General features: G+C 39.7%; 1 protein-coding gene across 10 annotated transcripts in view; it reads left to right on the forward strand.

Moving 5' to 3' along the window:
• The window catches only part of LOC131134245 (teneurin-3), a 254,858-nt gene that overhangs the window by 235,854 nt on the left and 5,734 nt on the right, over window positions 1–13,270 (forward strand). For all 10 annotated transcript variants that reach the window (XM_058079310.1, XM_058079326.1, XM_058079334.1 and 7 more), the window contains 10 exons: window positions 4,093–4,290; window positions 4,538–4,597; window positions 7,420–7,764; window positions 8,015–8,259; window positions 8,340–8,521; window positions 9,399–9,601; window positions 10,488–10,598; window positions 10,701–10,843; window positions 10,953–11,077; window positions 12,425–12,555. In XM_058079310.1, the coding sequence (XP_057935293.1) occupies window positions 4,093–4,290; window positions 4,538–4,597; window positions 7,420–7,764; window positions 8,015–8,259; window positions 8,340–8,521; window positions 9,399–9,601; window positions 10,488–10,598; window positions 10,701–10,843; window positions 10,953–11,077; window positions 12,425–12,555 (1,743 nt within the window). The remainder of the gene's footprint in view (window positions 1–4,092; window positions 4,291–4,537; window positions 4,598–7,419; window positions 7,765–8,014; window positions 8,260–8,339; window positions 8,522–9,398; window positions 9,602–10,487; window positions 10,599–10,700; window positions 10,844–10,952; window positions 11,078–12,424; window positions 12,556–13,270) is intronic.

Below are 13,270 nucleotides of genomic sequence, written 5' to 3' on the forward strand. Positions count from 1 at the left end.
TGAATTTTCAACGTTTAAAAAAAAGCATAAAAAAATAAGGAAACCGGCTCTTTTTTAGACTGCAGAGTGGGCGAGGGCGTGGTTAGAAGAGTGGCAACCGTGCAGCCAAAGGGGTTTTAAGTTAATGTGGTGTAAGTGTTTTGTTGTCAGAGGTTTAAGGAAGCACCCGGCCACCTCAGTGGGTGGACCCCAGTGCCAGATTGTCCATGTACCTGGATTCTTTCCACCTTGTTAGATAACCTTCACAGTCACTGCTTAAAGAGCTTTCTCTGACACCTTGTCATTCTGGCTGCTCCCTCACTTAGGAGAGGAGGAGAGGAGGAGAGGAGACATTTTCATAACAACTTTATAAACATTTGGAGGTAAAACATGAAAAAATATATAGCCGAGTTTTCTAATCCTACATTCCGTAGATTTTCCTCAGTGCTGTAGCCGAGGTAAGTCAATGCCAAGATCTTGATAAGACAACATTAAGGCTCATTAAGGCGAACTCCGGGCAGCCATCGCAGAGCCCATTCAGTAACTTGGCAGGAACAAGCGGCTCAGTAACTGTCCCCTTCTCCTATTCAAGGCTGAGATGCCCTTGAGCAAGCCACCAACCGCTCTCCAAGCAGCATCCCACTGCTGGAATGCCTGCTGTTTTCACTTTGATTTTAAAACTTCAATAGATTTTTTTTATTCACAATCTTAAAAGACTTGCCATTTTTTAAAAGAACATAATTTATTAACATGGAATTGTAAAAGTATTTGTTGGCTTTGTGTGCGCAGTAACTAAAAAGGGAATACATAACACAATTCTGAGATGGTTAAGGGAATTCCTGAACAGTAGTTGCTGTTATCAAGGTTTCCTGAAGATGACAAAGACAGCACGTTTGGTTCATTGAAAGGTCAAATGAAAACATTGCTGGAAAAACTGGACAGAGAAAATAAGTATTTTATTGATTTTAAATGATTAAAAAAAAATCCAAAAATTGTTAACTCTAATGATGAAAATGGTAATATTAATGATGATTATAATGATGGTAATAATGATAAAGATTATAACAATAATATAATAATGATGATAATAATAATATTACAATGATAATAATAACGGGAAAACAAGACTGGGGCATGAACATGATTATATCTTGCAAAAAGGGGTACGCATTTATAAGCTTTTGCTTCAGCCTACTCCTTTTGGGCTTGTGATCAGATAGTTGAATACAAATGTAAATAATGGAAAGTTATATTTTGATTAATGTAAGAAATGCACTGTAATGTTTCATATATTTGCCAAAAAAAAAAAAAAAAGCGGTAAAAACTGGACTGTTGGCATCTTTGTTAGGGTGTTTTGAATTTTGCTGCTTCAACATGCATATTTGCTTAAATGAAGCATTTTAAATGTAATTTAAAAATACCAATAAGCCATTGAGAAGATGCATTCAATGACACTGATGATGCTATGCATAATTCTCCACTGGTCACTCGGTGTCAGTAATGTTACTGTAAAATTCCCCCTGCATCCTTTCATATTAAGTACAAATGTGGACTCCACTGATTTCAAGTATTTAGTACACATGAAAGTTGTATAATTGAACATTATTCACCATACGTAAATTATTGGTCAAATGGCTGGCAACACAAACGAGGATACAATTTGAACACCATTGCGTCAATCAACCACTGCTGCGGTAACATCACCGTCTGGGGCTGCTTGAGTGCTGCCAGCACTCAGGGGCTGCGGTTCATTCAATTCCAACGTGTATTGTAAGCACAGCATAATCCCTTCCCTTTGGAAACTGGACTGCATTCAAAATGATAGCGAGCCCAAACGCACCTCCAAGATGATGGATTAACTGTCTCAGATGATTTGGTGCAGCTACAATTAAAAGCAGTAATTAATGATTGTGTTTTGCATTTGTTGGCGGGTATTTACAGTCAAACGTGTACAGGACGCGACACCAAATTGCATTTGCCTGAGCTGAACGGGTGATGCCAACTGCTTACTGATGTCCCCGAGGGTGTGAATAAAGTCTGCTTAAAATGCAAGCACAGACATTGGTGCAGCTACCAATTTTACATCAGGGACAGAGGGCACGGCTTCACCAAATGGCACTAAATCTCCAGATAAAGACTGATTTTAAAAAAGGTTAAATCACAGAAGTGCTGCCATTTGACCGATGTCAGGCTCACATCCCACCGTGACGACGTTTAGGAAAGGGCTTTTGGCGAGTTCACCGTTAACGAACCGGTTGTCATTTGGCTTTGGAACTTGCATTTGGAGCGTTACATTACTCACAGAAACATATACACCGTAAATTAGAGTACCTGTCCTTTTTATGTATTATGGTACAACGTGAGGGCAGCACGGTGGACGAGTGGTTAGTGCGCAGACCTCACAGCTAGGAGACCAGGGTTCAATTCCACCCTCGGCCATCTCTGTGTGGAGTTTGCATGTTCTCCCCGTGCATGTGTGGGTTTTCTCCGGGTACTCCGGTTTCCTCCCACATTCCAAAAACATGCTAGGTTAATTGGCGACTCCAAATTGTCCATAGGTATGAATGTGAGTGTGAATGGTTGTTTGTCTATATGTGCCCTGTGATTGGCTGGCGACCAGTCCAGGGTGTACCCCGCCTTACGCCCGAAGACAGCTGGGATAGGCTCCAGCACCCCCGCGACCCTCGTGAGGAAAAGCGGTAGAAAATGAATGAATGAATGAATGTTACACAATGAAGGCGGCACGGCGGCCTAGTGGTTAGCGCGCAGACCTCACAGCTAGGAGACCAGGGTTCAATTCCACCCTCGGCCATCTCTGTGTGGAGTTTGCATGTTCTACCCGTGCATGCGTGGGTTTTCTCCGGGTACTTCGGTTTCCTCCCACATTCCAAAAACACGCTAGGTTAATTGGCCACACTGTAAAAAATGTTTGTAAAATCATGACATCATAAGAATAATAGAGAAAAACAAAGAACCCCTGTTTATATAACAGCTATTTTTTCAACAAAACAAAACTGTTATTTTTAAAGTAAAATAATGTGGAAAAAATCAACTTTCTTTGTAGACTTGACAGATTCCTATAACTTAGACCAGGGGTGGGCAAACTACGGCCCGGGGGCCACATCCGGCCCGCCAAGTGTTTGAATACGGCCCGCCCAATCTTTCCAAAGTATTTCATTTAAACTCAACATACAACCTGGCATCATGGCCTGAGCCAACCTTTTGATGGTTGTATCAATTTCGTTTTTTGACATGGTCTGTTGTTTACAAAGTGCTCCTGAAAAAAGGGACACAAGCACATAATAATAATAATAATTATTATTATTATTATTATTATTATTATATTATTATAATAATTATTAGAACTATTATGATTATTATAATTATTATATTAATGCTAATTATTATATTAATTATATATAATATTATTGTTATATTTGCATATTTTACATAATAATATAATAATTATTATTTTAATTTTATTGAAATTATGATAAGATTTTATTATTTTTTAAATATTTAAATATAAATATAAAATAATAAATAATAATAGCAGATTGCATGACAATTTTACAGATACAGATACAATAATACCAGGTGGTTACGTGTAAAATATATAGTCTGCCCCCCCCCTGTAAATTTTGTCATATCAATGCGAGTCAAAAAGTTTGCCCACCCCTGACTTAGACACAGAAAACTTGTAATGCAATAAACAGTACAATGAGGTCACAATTACAGCATTAAAGTGTTAAAATAATGGATAATTCATGTTGGGAGCTTATTTTTTTACAGGAATAAACTGTAAAATTTACAGTTTAATCTGTAAGACTGTTTACATTTCTACTGTAATTTTTACAGGATTATTCTGGCAAACACAGCTGCCAGTTTTTTTTGGTAAAAACTACAGAGGTTTTTTTTTTACAGTGCACTCCAAATTGTCCATTTGAGTGTGAATGGTTGTTTGTCTATATGTGCCCTGTGATTGGCTGGTGTACCCCGCCCGAATACATCTGGGATAGGCTCCAGCACCCCCGCGACCCTCGTGAGGAAAAAGCGGTAGAAAATGAATGAACGACTGTTCCACAGCGCTCCTGTCTTCTGCTCTCTCCACAGTCCATGGTCTTACTGCTGCACAGCCAGCACCAGTACATTTTCGATTACGACTCCGGGGACCGCCTGTCAGCCGTCACGATGCCGAGCGTGGCTCGACATACCATGCAGACCATCAGATCCATCGGCTACTACAGAAATATCTACACCCCCCCTGAGAGCAACGCCTCAGTTACTGTGGACTACTCTGAAGATGGACAGGTGTGTGCATCAGTAGCACTGATGACGGGCATCACATACGTCATTTGACAGGAGGTAGAGATCTCCCACTAGAGATTCTTCTGTCAAGAAGTCAAATCTTCATATTTGTGTCAACTCTAATTTGCAAGTCATAGTTCCACTTTTTAGGTAGCCGAGATCTCAATATCTGAGAGTAGCCGATGTTTCAAGGGTAATGGATATTGGGATGGTGATGATATTAAAATTTTACAACTATTTCTCTCTGCAGCTTCTCAGAGTTGCACATCTTGGGACCGGACGTCGTATATTGTACAATTACCGCAGACAGGTACGTGCATTTGTTTCAGGGTTTCACTTCTTCACAGTAAGAGTGACAGTTTTCTAGAAAAAGACACATTTTTCTCTGGATGATGTTAGTATCAAAGTAAAGAGGACACTTTAAAGACTACTGTAGAATGTGTTTTTACTAAAAAAAATTAAAAAAAAAGATTAATTAATTATGGTCTGTAATTAATCTGTAATTGGAATTACATTAGAATGCCCTCAAACATTCATCCTCCAGTTTAGAGTTGTCACAAGCTTTATGACTCACTAAATTGCTAACATCTTTAATGCTAATGTTCACTGCAATTGTGACTGCATGGATATGCTAAGCTAACCTTGAGCTGCTTCAGTGGTAAGCTCCGAAACTCCCAACAAAGAAGGCATATCACTATCTTTATCAATGGAGCATTTTTGAAATGTACATTTTCCATCCATTGGACTGACAACTCCAACATGCTCCTCTCTGCTATTCGCCGCTCATCACCTTGCCCTCCCAAATACTACAGCTTATATTAGACAAGCCCAAACACAATCAGTGTTCAATTCAGGATGTGACCATTGTTTTCCAGGCCCAACACATAAAAATAACTTTTTATAAAAACGTTTTATAAAAACTCACATACAGAAACTACAGGGATGAAAAATTAATTAATAGCATAATTTGACACCTCTAGTGTGTCTAGTGCAGGGGTGGGCAAACTACGGCCCGGGGGCCACATTCGGCCCGCCAAGTGTTTCAATATGGCCCGCCTGTTTTTTCCAAATATTTCATTTGAACTCAACATACAACCTGGCATCATGGCCTGGGCCAATTTTTTGATGGTTGAGGTAGCTGGTTTATCAATTTCGTTATTTGATGTGGTCTGTTACAAAATGCTCCTGTAAAAAGGGACACAAGCACATAATAATAATAATAATAATAATAATAATAATAATAATAATAATAATAATAATAATAATAATAATAATAATAATAATGTTGTCAATAATGATAGTAATACTATTATATTAATATTGTTGTTAATATTAATATAATAATGGTAGTAATATTATTATTATAACAAAATAATAATATAATAACATTACTATAACTAATAATAATAATAATTCTAATAAAAATAACAATAATAATAATAATAATACATTGAGAAACACACTTTACATCAAATAAATGATTTCAAAGTGCACATATAACAGATTTCATGACACTTTTACATGTAAAATATGTGTAAAAATATAGGTGTAAAAATGGACTGTTACGTGTAAAATACTACATAATCCCCCCCGTCAATTTTGTTAAATTAATGCGGCCCGCGAGTCAAAAAGTTTGCCCACCCCTGGTCTAGTGTCACCTCAAACTGTCACGAGGGAACCCACACAGGGCGTGACATGTAACATCCTCTGCCTTAACACACATTTTGCACATTTACTTCGCTGATATTCTTCCAGTTACTCGGCTGGATAACATGTGTTTACTTATACAGGCAGTTGCAAAGCAGTTACCATAGCAACACAGAAGCATTACAACTTCTCTCTGCAACAGGAAGCGTTTTTTTTTTAAAGGTTAAAGGTATACTAGATTCGATGAATTAAATTAGTCCAGGTTTCGATTGCATTACATCCAATTGAACAAGACAGGAACAAGGTAACAGAATGTAGATTGCATCCATCCAGAATGATAGAAATACAGTAAACCTCGGATATATCGGATTCAATTGTTCCCACTGGTTTTGTCCGATATAAGCGAAATCCGTTATATGCGTATACCGGAAAAGGTCCGTTTTACGCATATATCGGATTTATATCCGGTATATGCGTAAATCTGATTTTATCCGTTATAAAAAGGCACTTCCTTGACTATGTTTCCAATGTACCTGGACTGGGCAATGAAAAGAGACGTAAGGTAATGAGAATTGAACTTTATTGGACTCTGAGCATAACAAATAGTTAATTAAGCTAGGCCCTGTTACGCCCGTCAGGCCTACGTTATTTCCAATAGTGAGGTTAAGATCTCATTCACTGCTGTGCTAGTATTATTGACGTCACTCACTTTTATATTTGTCCGAAATCTGGAGCCAGGAGAAAGACAATAGCCAGTGACATCAACAAGATTAGCATAACGATGCGGCCATCCGATATATGCCAGGGAAATTTCATGGAAATGCATTGGAACGGGACTGGAGATTTTGTCCGAAATAGGCGAAATCCGTTATAAAAAATCCGATATATGCAATGAATTTTTATTGGAAATGCATTACAGAAAAAATCGGTTCTTTTTTATCTGTTTGTTGTGAGCGAATTTCCGATATATCCGAGGTTTACTGTAGGACACGTATTCACTGCAAGATAGGAGTATAAGTATCATACAGCGGAAATACCAGTATTTGCTGTGTTTCATGTACTGTTCATATTCTGTTGCTCCATGTTTGACAGTCGGAATCGTGGCGTTGGGCTGATAGTCGTGATTTTCTGCCTCCAAACACTCCACTTGATGCCAAAAAGCTCAATTTTGGTCTCGTGTGACCGCATCGCATTCTCCCTGTCTGAAACGTTCAGGTGTCCATTGTCAAACCGTACACGCGTCTGTACATCTTCAGCAGTAAGATCAATTTAACACAGTACAACACAGTACGAGCCAAATGTGGACACACACTAACAATGTCAGACGGTCCCTCGGGTGCTGAGGTGTGATGCTGCAGTAGTGAATAAACGGTAATGTTTGACAGCTTGTATAAACTGCACACAACCTGATGGGAGGGCGAAACAGGGGGCAGGAGCTGGCGTTATAAACATACCATTTTTTTTTTTTTTAATCTTCCTCCTCAGAACAAGCTGGCGGAGATCCTGTATGATTCAACGCGGGTCAGCTTCACATATGATGAGACTGCTGGCGTGCTGAAGACTGTCAACTTGCAGAGTGAAGGCTTCATCTGCTCAATCCGCTACCGGCAAATCGGCCCGCTGGTTGACCGACAGATATTCCGCTTCAGCGAGGATGGGATGGTGAACGCACGTTTCGACTACACCTACGACAACAGCTTCAGAGTCACCAGCATGCAGGCTGTCATCAACGAGACGCCGCTGCCAATCGACCTCTACCAGTTTGATGACATCTCAGGGAAGGTCGAGCAGTTTGGAAAGTTTGGCGTCATCTACTACGATATCAACCAAGTAAGACAACTTAGCGTTATTTCAATAAAGTCATACGTGTTGTGTGTGGTTGTCTAATTGTTTTGACAAATGCAAAACACAAACCTTTGTAGTTTTTGTGTAAACAACTTTTATTTTTAAAATACAAAGTACTAACTAAATACGTCTTTGGTAGTGAATGTGTTGTACTAATGTAGTACCCTTGCATTCCCTTGTCAACAGTATTGTTTTTTCTCTCGTAATGGCCTCTACTTGTTTCTCCGCTTTTCAGATCATTTCCACAGCCGTTATGACCTACACCAAACACTTTGACCAGCATGGTCGCATTAAGGAGATTCAGTATGAGATCTTTAGGTCTCTGATGTACTGGATTACCATCCAGTACGACACCATGGGCAGAGTCACCAAGCGTGAGATTAAAATCGGACCATTTGCCAACACGACTAAATACGGCTATGAGTATGATGTTGATGGACAGTTGCAGACGGTCTCCCTCAATGAGAAGATGATGTGGAGGTAAGACGGCCATATTAGGCTGTTTGAAAAGCCCTTTGTCCGAGGGCCACGATTGCTAACATCATAAACTGGCCTTGCAGGTATAATTATGACCTCAATGGGAACTTACATCTGCTGAATCCTGGAAACAGTGGTCGGTTGACGCCTCTTCGTTACGACCTCAGAGACAGAATCACACGTTTGGGAGACGTTCAGTACAAACTGGATGAAGACGGTTTTCTCAGACAGCGAGGGGCAGAAATATTTGAGTACAACTCCAAAGGTAGGAGCCAGCTCTTTCTTGAAATGAACTTTTCAGTGATTAATCGTATTAATCGTATGCAGTTAATACGTTTGCCTGGTGATTGTGATGACAATATTGACTAGATTATACATATTTGTTTGAATGTACAATAGGGGGGAAATACAAAACCAACAAAACTACAGCTGTTAATCGATTAAAATATTTAATCTCATTTTAACTCGTAATTAATCCCAATCACATGATAAGTATAACTTTGAAACGTCATTAAAACATTTTTAATACACTTTTTGAAATGAGGGCTGCATGGTGCGTGAGTGGGTAGTGCGCAGGCCACACAGCTAGGAGACCCGGGCTCGATTCCCACTCTGTGTGGCGTTACTTCGGGTACTAAGGTTTCCTCCCACAGCCCAGGTTAATTGCCAACACAAAATAGATGTCATGGTAAAAAAAAAAATAAACACAATATACAACAAGTAGACATTAGTAAGGTAAACTGTCCATCACTCAAACATTCTTTTTTTTTTCTTTTTCTCATTCCATCATCACTAGGGTCTCGGGTATGCTGGAGCCTATCCCAGTTGTCTTTGGGCAAGAGACAGGGTACACCCTGAACTAGTTGACTAATAAATCATAATAATATTAATGAATTTCCTTGCGAGCCTTTACTGCCATCTCATTGATCACCAAGCCGTGGTCACATTGACACAAGCCCCCAAATCGCTGTCCTCGGTTATGCTAGCAGCTGAGTGGACACACTATGTCAACAGTATATTTAAAAATATATCAAATAGAATTAAAAAAAAATCCGGTTACAATGTGAAAACCACAGAAAGATGCTGTGAAATTAATTTTTTTATTGAACCTAACATTGATGTTTTCCTCTGGAATACTTCAGGTCTTCTCGTTCGGGTCTACAGTAAATCCTCCAGCTGGACCATCCAGTACCGTTATGACGGTCTGGGTAGACGGGTGGCGGCTAGGAACAGCCTGGGCCAACATCTGCAGTTCTTCTACGCTGACTTGAACTACCCCACCAGGATTACCCACGTTTACAACCACTCCAGCTCAGAAATCACATCATTTTACTACGACTTGCAGGTAACAACTTTTTTGTATAACTTTCGCACAAACGGATGTGTAGCTGAAAAATAAACGTGACCAACACCAACACCAATTTTGCAGAATCTATTTGTGAAAGACGCTTCGGTGTCCTTGAAACTACGGATCAGGGTTGTGCAAACGCTTTCACTCACGGCTGCAAAAATTGAAGCGTGGGGGGGGGGGCACGTTCATATCCTTCACATGTTATTTCTTTATACATGTGGGTCAAGATTGTGGTATAGGTCACTACAGAACCACCACACCAATTGTTCTTCTTATTCTTCACTATTTACTTCTTTACTAGCAACAACCACATGTCCACATTTCTCAAACAATTTCAACCATTCCAACGTCTAAATTCGTCAGATTCCAATTGAGTGCATCCCATAATCAGTTCCCAGTTCCACATGTCCAAAAGGAGTAGGAAGAAGCAAAGCTTATTAAATCCTACCCCTCCATCTGGTACTTTTACAATCACTAACTGTCACATTTGTTCACTTCCTGCTTTCCATAATACAGTTTAAGGGTTTTTTTTGTTGTGTTTTTTAATAATGCACCTCGTACCAAAGTACTCGGTGATATGAGCATCCAATGCCATAATGTGTACCATAGTGCGTGTCAATATAGTGATATATATAGCACATCATGACTGGTTCAAGACTCTTCATCCTTGTATTTAGCAAACATCAACTGCTTGTATTGTTTCTTGAATTGGCTCATCGTTGTGCATTGTTTGATTTCCTTACTCAATCCGTTCCATAGTTTGATTCCACATACTGAAAAGCTATGCTAACGCTAACGTAGTCCTAGCATAGAAGTGTGTCAAATGTACTTCTTCCCTGAGATCATATGATAGAATAATGATTGTATGTTTATTGCACAGGGTCATGTTTTTGCGATGGAAATCAGCAGTGGAGAGGAGTTTTACATTGCATGTGATAACACCGGAACCCCACTGGCTGTTTTCAGCAACAACGGGCTTTTACTTAAGCAGGTACGTGTGGTACAATGAATGGATGGAAAAACCCAAGCGTGGTTTGCCTGCAGTGTATTAGTTGCAGTACCAGAATGACAAGACCTCTTTCGATATCTAAAGGTGCAGTACACGGCATACGGCGAGATTTATTTTGATTCAAACCCAGACTTTGTGCTGGTAATTGGTTTCCACGGAGGGCTGTATGATCCTCTGACACGACTGCTGCATTTTGGGGACAGAGACTATGACATCCCCGCCGGAAGGTAGGCTGTCCCTGATTCACTCTTTTCTATTCCGAGCGTGAGATGTGATTCTGTTTTACATAACAGCTTTGTCAGCGTTTCATCTAACCCCGATGTGTTTGTCGCCAAGGTGGACAACTCCTGACATCAGCACGTGGACAAGGGTCGGTAAAGACCCTCAGCCTTTCAATCTCTACATGTTCCGGGGCAACAACCCCATCAGCAAGATCCATCAAGTCAAAGAATATGTGACAGGTAACACTAAGAACCTACAGTGGAGTTAAGTTTGGGTTGGTCACCTGTCCAGACACAGTCTCAACTTCTTGTTTTTTAATGTACAGTAAACCTAATAACTCATAATATATTATATCATTATATAATACAGTAAACCTCGGATATATCGGACTCGGATATATCGGAAATTCGCTCACAACGGACAGATAAAAAAGAACCGATTTTTCTGTAATGCGTTTCCAATAAAAATTCATTGCATATATCGGATTTTTTATAACGGATTTCGCCTATTTCGGACAAAATCTCCAGTCCCGTTCTAATGCATTTCCATGAAATTTCCCTGGCATATATCGGATGGCCGCATCGTGGCGCTCCGATTCGCCGAATCGTGACAGGCCGCTATACGACGTCATTTGCAGCGTTTGCAGCGTTGCCTGCGCGTCCAGGTACATTGGAAACATAGTCAAGGAAGTGCCTTTTTATAACGGATAAAATCCCATTTACGCATATACCGGATATAAATCCGATATATGCGTAAAACGGACATTTTCCGGTATACGCATATAACGTATTTCGCTTATATCGCACAAAACCAGTGGGAACAATTGAATCCGATATATCCGAGGTTTACTGTATAAGCTTTTGCTTCAGCCTACTCCTTTTGGGCTTGTGATCAGATAGCTGAATGCAAATGTAAATAATGGAAAGTTATATTTTGATTGATGTAAGAAATGCACTGTAATATTTCATATATTTGCCCAAAGAAAATAAAATAAATTTAAAAAAAAATAACGTTAGGGGTTTAGGTTTGGACTGCGGCTGCAGAAAGTCAGCATTATTAAAAATAAACCAGCGGCCTTCGGAGCTGCTCTGTATACCTTACAAATGGCATGGCTTTTGTCAAACTTTTAGTTTTCCCTGAGATGTGAAATTGCGGTGACTGGACACGATGTCAACCGATTGCTAGTCTGGTGATACCCGGTGCATGTCGCTACCATCGATGAATCTAAGGACTTATGGCCGATTCCCATCGATCGAGGAGGCTGCTACCGACACAGCTGTATCTCTCACTTGTCATATTGGTTATCTTTCACAACACTACTGCTGGACTACACCGCTAATTGGAATCTGGGGAGAAATACAGTGACAAGGCAATCGGGGGAAAAATACTAAATACCGTAAAATTGAGTTATATGTGGATATATGGACATACATGCAGTATTCTGGATTTGTAACCATTATAGAAAACCTAAGACTTCGGTGTGGATTCTTTTGTATATTTACAAACATACAGTATGTAGCATATATCCTTTTTATGGTACGTTTATTTTCAGTGTATTTGATTGTGCTTCTGCTCTGTCTCTTGAGATGTTAACATCTGGTTGGTCACATTTGGATTCCATCTGCACAACGCCATCCCAGGATTCCCTATTCCCAAATTTGACTTGACACAGCCGTCGTTGGAGATGAAAAAAAGTCAGCTGTGGGATGACCTGCCTGTGAGTAACTAGCGCATACGACGTCATATTTGGTTACAAGAACTTGAGATCATGGTTTACCATCAATTCCACTACTTTTTTCTCCAACTTTCAACCCTGCATCTTGTATAGCTATGTGGCTAAATTCTGATCTCATGACTGTGACTTCAGAAATACTACTAATTGTTGGAATACTGGGCCACTCGCAAGTCAGTAAGGAAACGGTAGCTCTTTCAGGAGGCCATTATATATAACAGTATGACTACACACGGCGTTATCTTAAAAAGGACACTATACTCATCACACAGCGACTTAACACAATCCTTATACCCAAGAACCATGTACCAATACGAGTTTAAAATGGGATAAAAAAACAACTCTTTTATAGTTTTACCATAACGCATTGCATCTGAGCAATGCATTCATTGGGGCGCTGCAATGATGTCAGCCTCCCTCTGGTGGATAGAGACAGCATTGCAGCTCCATAGTTCATTTTCTGTGCTTTGCTGAAACTAAATGCATTATGGGGGGGGGGGTCATTAATTTTAAACTCAACTAAACTAAATATTCTAACATTCCAACATAAACTAGCCATGTGCAACACACAAACGCTAACAGACAGCGGCACGGGCAGAGTTATGACAAAATATAGATTCATAGTCAGTTGAGGCCAAAACGGTGCCTTTCAGGGAATGAAGAGACAAATGAATTGGATGTAGTGTGGGAATAAAGAGAG

The sequence above is a fragment of the Doryrhamphus excisus genome, chromosome 1 (genome assembly GCF_030265055.1).
Source record: "Doryrhamphus excisus isolate RoL2022-K1 chromosome 1, RoL_Dexc_1.0, whole genome shotgun sequence".
In the NCBI taxonomy this organism is placed as follows: Eukaryota; Metazoa; Chordata; class Actinopteri; order Syngnathiformes; family Syngnathidae; genus Doryrhamphus; species Doryrhamphus excisus.